Below are 15,772 nucleotides of genomic sequence, written 5' to 3' on the forward strand. Positions count from 1 at the left end.
CTCTATGTATAAGATTTACACAGCCTTTAAGCACCGACTTACTGGGGGAAAAGGCCGTGTCCAGTTTCAGGTTGTTATCAGCTGCTTTGGCTCTACAGCACCAGCCATCCATCCACATTGTGCTTGTGCAGCCCCCCTCCACCCCATCAGGGGCACTACAGTCACTACAAGGACTCACCGAGATCCTTAGAGCCTTGACTTTCGGTGGCCATCTCGCCCATCCGCACCAGAGCGTCGAAGTAGCCCTTTGCAGCATATGTGACACCTGGAAACATGGAAGCATTGGGCATCAGATCAAGGGGGCAGAGTTGAAACGATGTCTTCTTCAGCTCTGCAACCCTCCCCTGCAGCGCCCCCCTACCCCCAGAGGTAACGCTTGGCATGGGAAATAAAGAGCAACAGGCTGAAATGGAGACCAGGCAAGAAAAGAAAAAGCTCTATGAAAGCAACTACAGGAAGCAGAGAGAAAGCTATAGTGACTCATCTCAAGCACGATGAGGTAGAAAAGCACATTTGACTTTGGACTCAATGATCAAAAACAGGACAAAACAGTTTCTTTCTGGCCCATAATGGTATGCAGCGATGCAAGTTTTAATCTCTCTGATACTTATCCCTCCACAAGGACTGGGTGTTGGTAGCCACTTCCACTTTGGATCCAATTCTAAGATGGCAAAAAATGTGAAATCAAAGCTTTTATTTGTACTGTGCCATCTATTTTCATCACAAGGAGCAATGTACATAACCTTCAGGCAGTGGGCTTACTGTCCAGTCCATGAGCAGCTTCCCTTAAGACCAGTGTGTGAATTTAGCCAAAGACTGTCAGAGAAAGAAGCACCGCTCTGTACTACAAAAAGTCAAGGTGTTGCCTTGATGGGGACATGAGACGAACCACGAAGGCCAGGCTGAACAAAAGAGAAAGCTTACAGACAAAACACTGCCTAGCAGGTGTTAACACAGGAGTGACCGCCACAGCAGCACTTACTATCCTTAGTCATGGTGATTGCAAGGTAAGCAACATTAATTCTGTGCTTATATTTTGAAGTAGTTCACCAGGAAGCAGCACTTCTCTACAGGATGATGCTGCCCTGCTGATTATGACACATCAGTCTGAGTAGTTGAAATCTTTCACTTAATCTTTAACGTACATCATTTCAGTAATTTAAGATGATCAGCATCACTGTTCGAAATCAAGACCCCTGGTATTTGGAGAAAATTAAAAGCCAAGTCTAGATCATAGTGATAACACAAGGATGTGGATTTAGAAATGGGTTTGATGAGATCAGATAAAATGCTATTGAACCCCTCTCCCAGCGATCGCCCTGGAGACTGATCAAGTTGAATTTACACCGTTTAAAGAAATCAGTCACCAAGTAAAAAGAGTTTGCATTTTAATGATCTGACTCTTTAAAATCCTTCACAGTACCAGGGTAAAAATTCCCTACATGAAAGTATCCTGACAAGAAGCTTCCACAGCAATGATGCCAAAGCACTCTGCCCTCTCACACAGGCAGGGGACACCGGCTGAGGCAGGACGGTGACTCAGGCATTACAAACAGGGACAAGATGTCCTCAAGCAGCAGCGACGTTCAGGTGTTAGCGACACTGGGACTGACAGCCATGATGACAGAGGACATGTCCAGTCGATGAATACATATGGATGAGTGGTGAATCGACTGCAGAGCTGTCATGTTAATGGGTGTTTGTGCCTTGAACTGCCACAGAACATTCATATAGAAAAGCCAAGAGAGAGGTAGTTAAAAACATAAATAACTGTCACTTCTAGTTATTCTGAGCGAAGCCCACTGCTATGTATGCGAGTCACTGTTCTGAAAATAAAGATGTCTGTCGCTCAGTGGGTAAATATTCTTAAATGTCATTTCTTGATCAAGACAGTTTGGAGAGGACTTCTGAAATAGCTTTTTCACTTCTGTATCAAAACCCATGAGCCGAGATAAAGCTGGTAAATCTTCACACAGCCGTGCAGCATCCTGTGACCGAGACAAGCCAGACATGAGCTGAGCTTAGGTGGGACACGGGGATGTGACAGGAGATGGAGGTGAAGCTAAGATGGCTGGGTGAGCGTGGCTAATTTAAATCGATGTCTGGAAAAATCCCAGCTGGGAGGAGCGGGGGCCAGGTGAATGAACGAGAGGCAGGAGAAGAGAGGAAGATCTGCCTGTAAAGAGCATTAGAACAGTGATGCCAAATGTCAGTGTAAATAAAACACAGGCAAAGAGTCTATGCACCCTATGCTAATGTGCTCAACACAACATCAATCAAATCAAATGACCTTCTGTCACCACCCCACTGCTCTGTCCTCCCTTTCACACACACACACACACACACACACACACACACACACACACACACGTTCTCTCTGCCCCAGAAAAGGTCTAGTATTTTCCAGGTTGACAGCTCCTGTCTGGTACAGAGCTGCACTAACCTTCAAACACCACATCCAGTCCAATAAAGCCCATTACATTTAGACTTAGACTGCTTCCTCCCTGCATCACACCACTCTTCAACGTCCCCGCAGATACAAACATGCCGCCCCAGTTCTAGTGAAAGGAGGAGGCAGCGCTGGCATCTTTCCAGTGACAGTAGATGGCCAACCTGCTCTGCTCTAAACCCTGCTTCTGTGCTGCTGCTGGGCATTGATGAAGTGTAATCCCCCCCTCAGGGAGTCGCAGGGCTATTTTTAGCCTCATCTATCAGATAAATGTTTTTTTTTTTTGTTTGTTTAGGCTGTTCAGTCTTCCCTGCATTTCCCCTCCAAGAACAAAAAAGGAGGGCAGCACTCAACATGCGCTCACAACACACCGAGCATGGCTGCACCTTTGCTGACAACAGGCTCCCCCCTGCAGGGTGACCCGCAAGAATCTGATCTGGAAGCATGAAGTCTAATCAAACTTCATGAAACAACAACAATAAGCTGCAGGATATTCCTATATTTCATCTAAACATGTTCTCCTAGTCGTTTCCCTTTAGCTCTTCCTGCTTTTATTTTTTCCCCCAGCTTGACCTGGATACCAGCTCCATCCGCTCCCTTTTCCTCCGCCCCACTGGGATCACAGTTATTCTCACGACTCCTCCTGCTCCACTTCCCACTGGCTTATGCTCCACTTAGCACCCCAAGAAATTTCCAGTTCTTTTGTCTGTAACTTTGAGCAGCTGCTCCATGTAAGCCAGTCTCTCCCATGCACACAGATGACCAGGTGAGCACACCTGTGAAGCCACAGAGAGCAGTGACACACAGTAAAAGGTGGACAGTGAGGACTGATGGACTGGTGCAGGGAGGAAGATGTGAGGACATGGACATCAACTCCAGAGTGTCAGCTCAAGCAAAACTCTGACATTTGAAAAAGATTTTCAGTAACTTCTTTGACACCAAATATTCGATGACTGTCTCTGTCACGTTTGCGACAGAGCAACAAACTTGCATCTAGGTCAAAGCCTGAAATGGATGAATGAGAATTCCTGAGGGGACTCTGGTTTGACGCAGACATCAACAACACTAGAAACTGCTGAATATCTGTGTTGTCATCACACCTCAGCTCTACCAGAAGTAGATCCAGAGGTTATAACAGCAGCTCCAGGTGTCGGGTCAGCTGGCCCTCTGCCTGGACTGCTGGACATATGAAAGAAGGTGGTGTACTCACTGGTGATTGCCTTCTCGTAGCTTTTTCCCATGGCTATGAAGTTCCGCAAGCAGGGATTAAACTGCTCCATGATGGACTGGAAAGGGGAAAAACAGCAGGTTTGATTAGTGAAGAAGCAGGAAAGATGCAAACATTAACATGAGCTACAGTGACAGAACACGTTTACTGGGGCACAGTCATACAATCAGCTGAGCAAGGACTGGGAACATGTGTGTGAGTGTTGTAGTGTACGTGAGCATGTGTGCTTTGTTTCCTCTCACCTCCCCTGCTGTCTCTACTCAAATAAAACCTGGATTTGGCTGCTGACTCCCTCAGCCCAGCAGCAGACCAGGACCCATCACTGCCTCCCTGAACTCTGGCACACTGCTCCTGCCAATTGCTTTTTTTTAAAGGACCAGTTCAACCAAATTATGAATAAAACATTTCCACACTTATCTCTGGTGGAAACTAGCCACAGTACCATCAGATCTGAGAAACATATCAAACTCTAAAAAATAAAAACAAGTATGACTAGCTTCAACAAGAAATTTGGGAATTTTGGTGTAACACACCCTTTAAAGCTCCATGTCGTAATTTGCCACCCAATACACAGGACCCAGGAGACAGGCAGCTGAAGTCAACAGGGCTATGGCATCTAGCATTTGCAGATCAACAAACACATGCAGACAAATAAAAACTGTTTTTCTATCATTTTAAACAAGGTCATTCTTTGACAATCAAATCCACTCAAGCCAGATTTTCATTCCTGAAAGTGGCTATAGACCTGTTAAATTGATTTGTAGCAGTTTCAAATGAAAAGGCATCATTCACTCAGTTATGCTTTTGTCTCCTGTGGAAAAACATAATGGCTCAGGGTAGTAACCTGGCCACATCCAGTGCACAAATCTCCTCACAACACACACATTTACAGCAAGATATAAATTCAAAGCTCCATTGCTCCTGACAGAAGGCCAACTGTCGGTCACATTCACACGACAAACAAAGGCCCGAGCCTTCATTAACAAGTGAAGGACGAGCCGAGAATAAAGGCAGCGTTTTACTGTCTGTGTCTCTGCAGTGAATCAGCCTCCCACTCAGCCAGAGCTTCCCTTTCACTTCTGCTGCATCTTCAGCAAAACCCAACAATTTGACACACGCAATTCTCTCTCTCTGACTTTCTTTTCTAACAATCCTTCTGTTTCAAAGTTAGAAAAGCAGCAAGGGATGGAAGCAAAGAAGGTGAAGAGAGCGAGGGGATGAGTCGCAGAGAGAGGAGGACGTACGGCGTAAAAATGATGACAGCGTTAACCTCTGAGGGAACAGAGCAAAGGGTCAAAACGCAGGCCGCCATCGCGGTCTGCTAGCTGTGTTGCACCCGTCACTTCTGATCCTCTTGGGGGTATAAACTGCTCCATAAATAAGAAAAGGTTTGCAGGCAGTTATGAGAGAAGAGTTCATGGTGCAAAAAAGCTGTTGAATAAAACAACGAGCTACTGTAAAAAGCTTGTTAACTAACAATCAAGCACGTTCATTAAATCAACAGCTTTCTTCGTTGTCTGTAAAACTTTATTGAATGAAATGATGTACAATCATAAAAGCCTCAGGAGATTAACATTACAGAGGCAATAAAAGCAGCATGGGAGGTGCTGTGACTGAGCACAGTCCCAGCTGGGTAGTTCAATGGCTACTGTAGTTCCCTAAGAAGTCACCATACAACCAGAACCACATATTGTGTTGTGCAAAATCACAAGAATGAGCTTTGCTTTGCACAGGCCATTATTCAGTATTAGTTCATTTAAAGTGTAGCAAGGAAACTTGTGCTTCTGCAGTAGTGTTAATGTGGGAGCACACAGGGACTAACCCAAAGGACACAAAGAATGAACACGAGGCAAATGGAGGGTACACCTGGGGGTGACCAATATCTTTCTCGTTCACTTCGTCTAATGCACAACAGTCACCTTGGTGCATAAACTACACCATGACTTCAAAAAGGGAACTAGGACATGATGACACAGTGGTGCAAGAAAACTAGGCTGACTGCCCAGTGACTGAGGAGAGAGAACAGCTTCAAGGTGCAAATCAGGTGAAAAATGGAGCTTAGTTTAGGAAGTGGAGAGGAGTGGGACATGGACTGAGAATAAATGCATCATCAGTGGAGAAGGACTCTGATCTGTGCCAGGCTGAAGTTGATCTAACCTGGTACTTCTGAGTCAAAGTCCTGCGGTGGAAGGTTTTCTGCTGTCATAATTACCAATGGCATACATTAGTCAAACTGAAGGGGCAGCTCTTTGTGCATTTCTAACCCATTTATACCCCAATTCCCTCTCTCTTATCTCTGGGCATATTTCATGTTACGTAAGGTGTCACTGCAGAACAAACTGAGTCAGTGGAAGTGCTCCAGCAGCAGTAATCATGGCTGTGGCAGGAAGAAAGGGACGATCAACGGAAGCATAAAATTAGAAGATGAGAGCGGCCCAGTTCTCATGTCTAAATGAACAGATGCACAGAGCGAGGACTGGGAAATGTTTCTGTAACTAGGTGTGTGTATGTGTTCTGTCAGAGGGTTCATTACAAAAATGACGAGGTGAGTTGTGTAACCACTGTCAAACAGGCCCAGCCTCACGTATGGCATTCTTTTGTGGAGCCTCCCAGCCTAAAACCACACAACAGGAGTCAGCAGATGAGAAGTGAAAGGTCTTTATGTCAAACCTTTGCATTATCAATAAGAAAATGCACGTATTCATTGTCTTGCACAAAGAGGAGAAGAGCAGTCCTCACAAATTAACAGGTTATTTCTCATTTGTTTAGTCTCTACATGGACAAATGACAATCTGAGGTGGCTGCATCAACTGGCCACATCAGACTAAGCCAGCACAAAAGAAAAAGCAGCAGCAAGAGTCGGCTTTGCAACGTAAAACTGCTCATTTAGTGGGTTTTCAATTTAACCCAGTCAGCACTAGAACTGGAACCATGTCACAACTGGAAATAGTATCCAGGGGACAGGGAGACCTGTCATTAACTTGACCATTCTGGTTAAACCAACACTCAGCTGAGCGTGTTTCTTCAGCAGAGGCTGAAGCTGGTTGGCAATCCACTGCAATAAAGACCACATCTGACTGAGTACAGGGGAAATGAGGATTAGCATGCGAACCCTGCTTTGTCTCACTTTGCTCGTGTGCTTCGGTCACATGTTTTAATTGACTCACTAATCACCCTCGCCAGTTAAAAGCCAAAACTCAATAACAATACTTGGATTATCTTATCACGTTGCAGCGCTGGGAACGTGTTTTCATGAACATGCTTCATCGAGCAAACACCACTGAATGTGATCTGGAAGTCACATAACCAGCAAACAACGAGCTGCATCTTATCTGCTGCTGTTGAAACAGTTGTGCAAACACAACCACTGATGGAGATGCTCACTGACTTTTGTTTACTGATCTCAGACTGATTCTATCCAGAGACAATGCATCACTTTAATCATCCCATGATGCAGCTTCAGTGTCACGTGACTGACGCCACAGCAGAGCCAACTGTGGAGCAAGGAAACCGAAATATTACAAATAACCTGATGACGCAAGACCAAAGTGGAATTAACATCTTCAGGGACAACTTCGACTGAGACAGTTGACTGGACATTTCCTACTCTAATCACTAGTTAGATTTTCAGGTTCATAAGCAAGAAATGCTGAAATGAACAGTTACACAATTTGATTAGTTAGTCAGAAGAAAACTGGACAAAACAGGTGATGTGAGGTCATGACCTCGGGCTGCGATTGGCATTTTGTACAGCTAATCAAAACAACAGGGTACCCATTTGTTTCAGTCCTATGGCCAAACATAGCCAGGCCTCCTACCAAAGGCAGGAGAAGCACACAGGACCTGAGAGGAGCTCACACAGACACCTAAAATATTTATCCTCCCAGGGAAAGAAAACAAGCTTCTGTCTCACTGACGTACGTCTTGTCAGGTCGTGGGCAGATGTTCATCCTGGAAGTGTCTGAGTGTGACAAACTATGTGTTTCTGTGTGTGTACATGCAAAACTCTGCACTACATTTCTGTTTGTGTCACTTTAATGCTGGTGTGTGTGTGCAGCTGTTCACAGTTCAGTGGGCTGGCAGGCAGGACTGGCTGCCATGTAGCATCAGTTTCTGGATGGGAGAGGAGGAATTGGGCCTTTTCGTGTCGGGGGTGGGGCGGGGGGTATTTTATTGACTTGATCCTCAGAGGTTTGACAGGGAGCCGCGCCAATAAGGGCTTCACAAATACACAAAAGTTTGGATCCATGATATGGCGACTTAGCACAGGAACCTTCCCCAAATGTACAAACAGCACAGGAGCATTCTGATCTGCCAGACTTATGGCTGAGCTTCGGTTCCAGTTAGACCAGCACACTTTTACATGATATTCTGGGATGCATGCTCAGGAAAGACTTCCAGTAATATGGCAGAAACCCAGTGGTATTTCACTTTGTGCCACCGTGGTCACAACAGACAGCTAATGGAGGACAGGGAGATTGGAGAGAGAGCAGCACCAAGGTTAACTGGTCAATCGGAGCAACATGGCAGCACATGGTCACTGTGTCCCATGACAGGTGAGTGATGTGAACCAGAGCCAGAGGTTCCACAAGCTTGCATAAATGGGTTTTAACAAATACATTTCCATGTAGCATTTCTCACAAGCTAAAGTGTATTAGGACATGTTTAATAAGGATTAACAGCCATATGGGAACACTCAGCTGCTAGTACTCAAATACAGAAAATACTCCATTAAATACAAGATTTTATGAGTTCTCAGGCAGCACTGAGGTAACACAAAACTGTTAAATAGTGTGTGTAGTGGGGAAAAGAAGTCATCTCTGCCAGTGAAAATGATCTGCTGCTACTTCACAGCACAGGTAAGCGCACTCACAGCTAAGCACAGGTGTGACCTCACTGCAGCGAAGGCAGTGTGTGCACCTGGCGGCAGGAGATGAGAGGATGGGATGAGTCAGAGCCTACAGGAACAGCATCGGGTTCATATCACGTCGGGGTGTAAATTACTGTCAGTCCGGCACCACTGGAACCTGCTGTGCCACTCACTGCCAAAGTCACCAGCAAGAACGGACCCGGTCATCCCAGCGAGGAGGGCGGGGAGGACCGGGTGGAGACAAATAACTGGCCTCAATGCGATTTTACTTCTGTCAGCGTTGACTGTTCACAGTGGCTGCTGATTGGCTAGGTCACACAGTCTCTGTTTTAACTGTGCTTCTATGCATGTCAATGTGAAACAGAATGTGAATAAACACTTAAATACAGTGAGTGGGATTCTGTCGCGGACAGGCCTGAGCCTGCGCACAGACTCGCTGCCTTGGCGTGGCTACAGCTGAGGTCACACCAGACTTGGCACTAAAACCACAGGAGGCAACGTCATGTAAAGTTCAGTCACTCGCATAAACAGTCTCCAGATGGGACCCGGGGATCGCTTTGGACCCCACCCACCCAAAAACCATAAGGTGGGATCACTAATTCTGAGTCGACCGCTTCAGTGACAAGTTCAATTCACCCTTTGTTCTCCTGCTGTTTAAACGTGTGAACTCAGGTTGGGATATGAAGATTAGCCAGATTACACACACACACACACACACACACACACACACAGAGAGAGAGAGAGAGGAAAAGTCATTTACTGCCGCCGTGGAAACAAGGAGGACGCACGGCGCTAGCGTGCGTTTGGCTCCCGCTCACAAGTCAAGGTGACCTCTGGTCATGAAGTTTTACTGGGTATGTGAGTGTGAACTACCACTGCGCACAAGCTGAAGTTTACACACCATCTCACACACATGTACAGAAATACACAACGTTTTCTTTCACACAGCACAAGTCACGTGGAGAACAAGACAAATACTCAGTTTGTAACGCAGCGGAGCAGTTGTGCTTTCCTCAGCTGAGAATTTCATCTACTGCACGTAAGAGCTGGGAAGGTTCATCCCTGCTCCTTCTAATGCATCAATATAAATTACAGAAAGGTTCTTTGATACATACTGGGTCACTTGCTGTATGTCTGCTTTGTTGCCTCCTTCAGGAAGCCAGTCCTCGGGTCAAAGCCACATCCCACATGTCCATCTGCTTTGTTCTGTGTTTTATCACAGGCTTCTACTGATAACCCTGACCAAAACGGTCCAGGCAGCCTGCGGGCTGCCCGGCAGCACAGAGCTGGTACAGAGGAGCCTCCAGAGGCAAACTCACCAAACAGCAGAGCTACTCCTTTAGACATTTTATCATCAAATTTAAATAATGGAATATGACACAATTTATTGGTTTGATTAAATATTAGGTGAGCAGCAACTCCTAAAACGCATTGATCAGTTATTGGTAAATAGGCCAATAACTGTTTCCCCATGTAGACTCACTAGACTGACACTAGTCAACCAGCACTAGGCTGGTTTGGTAGACAGCTGACAGATGTCTGTCTCTGGCTGAACTATGCTGCTGTGCATCATAATGTGTATTTTCCCAAAACTGATTTATATAATAAATAGTTTTTAGCTACACAGAAATGAGATCATGAGCTCATTTGATCATGTTTCACACCTGCCACACTGCATATTCACCCAGAGCACATGTGCACATGAAGCAGCAGAACACTGCTGCCAGTGGAGCCATAAAGGTCCCCGCTGCATTAGAGACCATATGTGGCAGTGACAGGCTGGTGTACACGTTGTGTCCCTCGCTATTCTGTTTCCCAGGAAATAGACATTATTTGCTTCTGCTCAGACAGACAGCACCACGCTGAAGCTGCACTGCTTCACCGGCCTCAGGAAATGGAAATTCACTTTTCTGTGTGTGAACTCAGCCAGTTTCCCTTTCAGATGAGCTCTTCTCTGTGTAGAGGCACAGCAGCCCCGTTCCACGGCTTTAGGAGGGGACGGGAGGGAAGGTGCACGTCCGGAGCCATATATGGAAGTGCTGGAATTCCCCCCGTGACAGGGCATCCCATCTTTATTCACCTCACGTTCGGCCCATACCACAGGAAAGCTGGGGTGGTGGGCGAGGTGAGAGCGGCGAGGGAGTCTCCGCCGCCGCCATGTGAGCGAACAACATCACTGTCACTGCCTCAGAGTGACGCATCCCAGTCGGTCTGCACAGCCCGGTTCTGATTTTACACACATGAATGAGCATATGCTCACACATATGTTCACATGTGCAAGGTGCTGACTGAAAATATCACTGACGCAGGGGGGGGGCTTTAATTATAGAAGCGACAGAGACATTTTGGCAACATTTCCTCTGCAACGACACAAAGAAAGAACGAGTGTCTGCACATGTGTGATGTAGCATGCAGGAGTGTGTGTTAGTCATCAGGATGAAGCATACTGTGGCACAGCAGTGAATAATGGTGTGTTTCTGCTGTAAATCCCCTGAGCACACCTAGTTGTTCCCCCTTTTCTCCTTCTGACCTTAGGCTCCAGGTTAAATGTCACCCAATCCCAACATCGGGCGAAAGGCGGGGTACACCCTGGACAGGTCGCCCGGTCCATCGCTGGGCCGTTTCAGTGAGATCAGCAATACAATTCATTTAATTCAACAGAGTGCAGGTTAAAGTGCCCGGCTGGTGCCACACTGTTCCTCTCTTACATAACACAACCGTGCAACCCACACCACTGTGGGACAGCGTCACGGTGACGCTCACAAACACTGCTGCTGCTCAAAGAGCCGTAACAAGGCACAAAGGCAGAACACAGCCTGCAGCTGCAGCAGGCACGCAAATCTGCAGGGACAGAAGCTCAAAGTCAGTGATGCAGCTTCGGACGCAGGCAGAGGTGAAAGCAGAGCCTCATCACAAGAAAATATAAACAAGCTCAGTGTGAAGCTGCACACCACGCCAGAGCATCTTCTTATAAAGACGTATAGGAGGAAGAAGAACATGCACCTTCTGCTAAACCCCTTTTTTTTCCAGGCCATCTACTGCTGCACAGTTCCCCTCCCCAGCAGACGCCCTGCCTCTCACCTGCAGCAACTGTCTGCTCACGCCACACTGCTCTGGGAACAAGCCTTTTTTATTTCTGTTGCACTAAACCGCTGGTAACCACTACTGTCGAGTGAAATTCTGTTTTTGTTCACTGGTCTAAGAAACGAAAAGGCTCTAGACAGAAAAACTGGGAACAGATTGTACTTGATCAAGTGTTCTGTAGCATTACTCACACCCCCCACACAGTGAACAGAAATTCTTCCCTGGAGAACGAATGGTTTTGGCTCCACAACTACTCATGTCTGGTGGAGGCTGGGCCTAAAAATATGACAATATTTACGAGTGATTTATGGCTCTAGTCAGTCGAGGGTGTTCCCTGTTACAGCATTCCTGTCATTTTAGCAGAGACCGACACTGCCCACCGTTTTAATGCAGCTGAGACACTTAAAGTAACAGTTAGCAACATATTACACAACAAGGGAAAGTGGTTTCGATGGTTTCTGTCATGAAGTTCTCCAGGAACATGAGCTCACTGCCTGCGCCTGAAGCAGACGCCACCCTCCAACCCTGCCTGCTCCACAGCCTCATAATGTGTGGTGATAAATAGTGTTTAAGAAAAGTTTCACCTTTTCCCAACAACATAAGGACATTTTACACTGGTTGTATCTAGAGCTGCAACTGAAGATGGCTGCCAGTCAGAGAACAGTGGAGAAAAAACCCATCCCAGTTTCCAGACACCAAAGTTTACCAGCTTCCAACATTCCCGATCAGCATCACATGCTCATGTCTAAGAAACTGGAATCAGCAAAGATTGATCGATGTTTTGACTTGAGACTCGCTGTGACAGGTCAATGTTTGGAAGCTGGTCTCCACAGACATCCTCCAGCCCTGACACTGCAGCTTCACTGAGCTGAACCGGCTCCTCCACACGCACACGCACACACACACACACACGACGTTTGCTCAGTGGCTGCAACAACCTGAGGGAGCACAGTTTGTCCCCATCGTCAATGGGTATGAACGCAGCGTTACTTCACATTTCACGCTGACCAGTCGGTGCCCTGCGCATTTCTTAATGTACAATTATGTGAAATCATTACAGTGCCAGCCACTCTACGGTACAGTATGTGTGCTGGCAACACACACATACACGGTCGTGAGACACTGCCCACACACACACCCGCCGGTGTGAGTCATCCAAAAATTACATTCAGCAGCCGAGCGGAGAGGTTACAGCCCAGCTCCTCTGCTGTCGAGCTGGAGCCGACTCATTCTGGCAGCCAACAGTCTACCAAAGAACACAAAACAGCATACGGAGCTGCTGGAGAACAGCAAAAGAATCCCCGTTTATCCAGGGGAGGCTCATCATGCTGTGTGTGTGTGTCTCTGGTAGGAACACAACCACCCTCTAATCATCTGTTCCCAGCAGCAGCCCTGTGCTGCCAGTGCCTTGCTCGGCGGTGGCTGCTGGGGAGGATTAGAGGCTGCACTCACAGCTGATTCACACCAAACAATCTAGTCCGGGCTCTGTGAGTCACCAGTAACACAGGTATCTAAACCTTGTGTCTAGTTTCAGCCAGTCATACTGATGTGCATATTTTGGTGCAGATCCAGACAGTTAGTGCAAACTACACGTTTGCAAACATTTTTGCCAGAGGTGAGTCAATGCTCTGCACTTCACTGTGATATTATGTCCTGGAACTAATGATCCCCATCTTGATGCTGCATGATTTAAATCACTGACATTTGCCATCTCGACAGAAACAGGCCTGAGTGTTATCTAATGGCAGACAGCAGCTCCAGTCCTCTTCATCGTCCTTGCATTTAATGAATGAATAAAGACCCGTTCGTTCCTCTAAACACAACCGCACACAGCGCGCACCCAGCAGCGGGTCCAAGTGGCAGCGCGCTCCTGCCGACTCCACAGCTGCACCGTGGCCTTTTCATTTTCTGCTCCATCGGAACATTTAACTGAAGCTGCATCTAATGCTCGTGTTTTTATTCACTATTCAAAAAAGTGTCTGGCAAGAAAATGTCAGAAAACATTTTAAAATGCTCAGCACACGTTTCCAGATCCCAAGGTGCCATGTTCACATCGCCCCAACCAACAGGCCAAAAGCCAAATGTACAGTTACATAAAGGCGCCACAGAGAAGCTGAAACTAGTCGATTTGTCTCCATAATGGACTCAAACATTAACTGTGTCATGATGAACCTATGTGTCACTTAAGCACCAGCTCCTGGCACCTTCCCCACTCCTCTTTACTCTACAGCTCCAGCTACTAACAGTCCCAGGAAGCGCCCCACAGGTCACCATATCAAGCTACTGCTTGTGCACCATTAATGCCCCACCATTGCGCGCGCGCACTCATGGTCGGTTTTCTGCCAAAACCTGAAATGACTCCCATCTTTTTCGTAGGGGCCTAAATCCTCAGGTCATGGTCCACACAAGGAGCCATGACCTCCCGCTGACCTGAGCTCTCCGGCCCACCGACACCTCTCCTGCTCCCTCCGTGTTTCTCTGGAGGCGTGTGCAACCAGGACGAGCTCCTCGCATAAAGCTTTGGGGATTCTGCAGCTGCACAGGGTCGACAGCACAGCCTCAAAGGAATATTGCCACAAATGATGGGATGCATAACTTCTATCAGTCAGTGACATACTTCCACAAAGAGGTGCCACAGCTTGACTCTGCCATGTGTTGAACTGAAACTGCCACTCTGGAGCGCTTGGTCGGAGCCAGTGACATCTAAATGTCTGGCACGCACAGTTAGGGCAAATAACGCACTGTAACCAGGGAGAGAGGGGGCCTGGACCCTCCCAGTGGGCTCCCACTACTGCTGAGGGGATCGATTATCTCTAAGCCAGGTGATCGACTACAGTTCTGTTAGATGATTACCTGTGGTACCTCTCCACTGATGTGTTACGAGTTAGCTGATGGTTTGTCAACTGCACGAGAAAGCGGGTTGGGGACACGCTGTGCTTGGCTTTGTGAACATTTTGTCATTTAGCTGAAAATAAGCAGCTGCCATCATAGACTAACCCCGGTCCGTATGAGCTAGACAGAGGCCACCAAGCAGCCTCAGGGTGAGCCAGGTTATCCAGAGTCTTTTCCGGGAAAAAAGGCGAATAAACGCTTTCTGTGTTTCTCCTGTGACTAGACATCTTTTTATCATTAAATCACTTCACCGCATAAAAGAAGAGGCGCCTGTGTCACCTAAGTGTCAAGCCACCAGTCGGGTCACCCGAGTCAAAGTTATCCACTGTGCGCCCTCGGTCACCGGTGCAGCAGGTGTCCCTCCACCACCGGAGGACGCGCGCTCTGCGGCTGGCAAACACACTACCAAACAATCTGTCTTACCTTGTACACATTCTCCGTTATACGATGCACCTCGTCGGTCCGGGACATCCTTGTTGGAGCGTTGGTCAGAACCATAGACTAAGATTTCCTTTGAATGAGGTTGGGACGATCAAACTGGAGAGATCAGAAGGCTGTTGGCGGGAATAAGCGCGTCTATCTGCCGCTATCTGAGAGAGACGAGCTCGCCTAGTCGCGGAATCCCTGCTTTTATAGGAAAGTCCTCCGCTGCGCCCACACCGGCTCCCCACGCAGCCACTCAGTCAGTCGGTGGCTCCCGGTTGGAGCGCAGAGGTGGAGGAACGGTGCTGCCTTCAAGGACGGTGGGGAACTAAGCGATTAAGACCGAGTCGCACCTGAAGAGCCTGTTGGCAAGACACAAGATGTTAGGTCAGAAATTTTAATGTCGTGGACAATAAACAAGCAACGATAAAGTTATGGAATAACTAAGCCGTGTGATAAAATAGCAGATTCCATAACAGACTGACTGTATGTACTGTATCTTTGAAACTGACTATTCTGGTAAAAAAAAACAAACAAACAAACATGAATGTTTAGCAGTTCTTCAGTGTATGATTATTCCTGGAGAAAGGCAGTTCTGAAAAGATATTCATCATGTAGGCCAGAGCTGTGACATGGCCAGACTAAAGCACTACATGGACAGCTGCTGGGCTCTTATTAACCAACCAATTCCTCCCATTCTCTGCAAAATGCACGGGCTTCTATGCTGCCATTCTTCTGGGCCCCAGGTTTCATCAAGAAGGGAAAAAAATCAGGCAAAGTGGGGCCCAATATAAAATTCCAGACATGATGATGTGTTGATATTGTG

The 15,772-nt window shown here is 47.1% G+C and overlaps 1 protein-coding gene across 7 annotated transcripts in view; it reads right to left on the reverse strand.

The window, feature by feature from the left end:
• The window catches only part of baiap2b (BAR/IMD domain containing adaptor protein 2b), a 48,980-nt gene extending 33,595 nt beyond the window's left edge, over window positions 1-15,385 (reverse strand). For 2 of the 7 annotated variants that reach the window (XR_002275306.1, XM_020604672.1), the window contains exons 1-3: window positions 14,947-15,357; window positions 3,660-3,735; window positions 179-265 (exon numbers count right to left, since the gene is read on the reverse strand). Coding sequence is in view for 6 of the 7 variants with exons in the window: in XM_020604672.1 (XP_020460328.1) it covers window positions 179-265; window positions 3,660-3,735; window positions 14,947-15,021 (238 nt within the window). In the remaining variant the exon portion in view is untranslated. Of the gene's footprint in view, window positions 1-178; window positions 266-3,659; window positions 3,736-14,946 lie in introns of all 7 variants that reach the window. The other 5 variants (XM_020604670.1, XM_020604671.1, XM_020604675.1 and 2 more) reach the window with 5 other exon arrangements.
• Window positions 15,386-15,772: the final 387 nt, after the last annotated feature.

This window comes from Monopterus albus, unplaced genomic scaffold (assembly GCF_001952655.1).
Source record: "Monopterus albus unplaced genomic scaffold, M_albus_1.0 scaffold67.1, whole genome shotgun sequence".
NCBI lineage: Eukaryota > Metazoa > Chordata > Actinopteri > Synbranchiformes > Synbranchidae > Monopterus > Monopterus albus.